At 31.4% G+C, this 1706-nt stretch overlaps 1 protein-coding gene across 1 annotated transcript in view; it reads right to left on the bottom strand.

Moving 5' to 3' along the window:
* LOC102599138 (methyltransferase-like protein 13) overlaps positions 1 to 1358 on the bottom strand; it is a 6931-nt gene extending 5573 nt beyond the window's left edge. The window contains exon 1 of the mRNA XM_006345331.2: positions 1019 to 1358. Within this exon, the coding sequence (XP_006345393.1) occupies positions 1019 to 1205 (187 nt within the window). The 5' untranslated portion in view covers positions 1206 to 1358. The remainder of the gene's footprint in view (positions 1 to 1018) is intronic.
* Between the last annotated feature and the right edge of the window lie 348 nt (positions 1359 to 1706).

Here is a 1706-nt window from a genome sequence, read left to right as displayed (position 1 = left end):
ACAACGAAGAAAAAAAAAAAAAGATCTTAAAGTCTCAGTAAATACATTAAATCAATAACAATGAACTTCATATCCAGACTACCAGAGAAAGCATGATTGTAATCAGTCAAACGTGATTATTTTAACATTTCACAGTATCACATATCCAGGTCGCATACAACATTAAAATCAATAAAAATGAAAACTTTAGGCTCAAAAAGGCAAGAACTGAGAGCCCTCTTTCCAAATAGTGGTCCTCCTATCTGAAACTAAAAACTAAAAAACAACAATCTCTTCAAAAAATTCTTGAAGCATCAGAAAACCAGGCCCAAAACAAAGCTCATCACGTAAAACTCTTCACAAAAGATGCAAAATTGTAAGTAAAAATTAAGCAGGGGCCAACTGATATAAATTTCTTCAAGAATTCTTTCAAGCACACCTACCAGGTAGAGATCAAACTGATAACGTGAAAGAAAATTCAAATCCTATGCTCATATTGAACAAGGAAATATCAACATGGGGTTGAAATGAATTTCATCAAAAAAACACATAACAATGTATTAACAAAGCAATAAATCAAAGATTTCAACTTTACGACAACAACATACTCCGTGTAGTCCGATAAAGTGAAGTTTGACGAGGGTAGAGTGTTCGGAGACCTTACCCCTAACTTAGAGATTGTTTCCATAGACCCTCAGCCCAAGAAAAACAAATCAAAGAATCACATATCCGGCTACAACACAAAGCAACTTAAAAACAAAAAATTTAAGCCAATTTCTAAGCTCAAACTAAAGAAGAAAATCTAAACATCAGAGTCAAATTAAAACGATATTCTCAATCAGGTAACAGAACAAACAAAACCTTAAGCTCAAACCAGACAAACCCAATAAAAGATTGGACTCAGTAGAGCTAAATTCCTTCAAGAATCACAAAAAGTTCAAATTTTTCAGCTCAATTTCAAGTAAAATAACTAAACATCAACAGAAATGAATCAAAACCCACAAAAAGTTCACATTTTTAGCTCAATTATAACGATTACCAGCATTTCCACAGCCAACCATGAGTACCCTTGAAGAGGTAGAAACACAATGGCGAACATAAGGACGAAGAGCAGAGTAACATTGATACCAATCAAAAGAGCCTGCTTCTTGAACATACCGGGTATCCCAGTAAAGGGCATCACCATAATTGTATGTATTGCAAGATGACACATCACGCAACATCATGTCTTTTTTCAGATTTTGGGTGGTTTCCGGTGAAATGAACGGCGGAGAACGCCGTGTTTTCGGTGGAAATTTGGGACCTTGTGTCTCAAATGTGTGGAGGTGGAAGAGGGACAAGAAGTGAAGTTTACGCGTGGCTTTGTGGTAGTTGACTAAGCAAGTTTTTATAGTTATATTCCCTCCCTTCACTTTTACTCGTTCATGATATAAATAAATAAATAAATAAATATAAATACATAATAGTTACTTGTACTTAAATTGTCTTGCTTTTTTTAATTTATTTAAAAATAAAATTTTCTTTTATTTTATATTTTAACTTTTGACATGATATATTTAAGATTACGAAATTTAGAATTTTTTGCGTTATAAATATCTTTTATTTTAAATTATAGTTGTTTTTTACTTTAAATTATATATTAAATCAAAATCAGACAAATTAATAATAATAAAAAATATATATAAAGTCTACATTTTATCATAATATCTATATAATTAGTGTATAAT

The sequence above is a fragment of the Solanum tuberosum genome, unplaced genomic scaffold, assembly GCF_000226075.1.
Source record: "Solanum tuberosum cultivar DM 1-3 516 R44 unplaced genomic scaffold, SolTub_3.0 scf00068, whole genome shotgun sequence".
In the NCBI taxonomy this organism is placed as follows: domain Eukaryota; kingdom Viridiplantae; phylum Streptophyta; class Magnoliopsida; order Solanales; family Solanaceae; genus Solanum; species Solanum tuberosum.
Note: the sequence above shows the minus strand (reverse complement) of the source record. Positions and strands in the feature narration are given on the sequence as shown.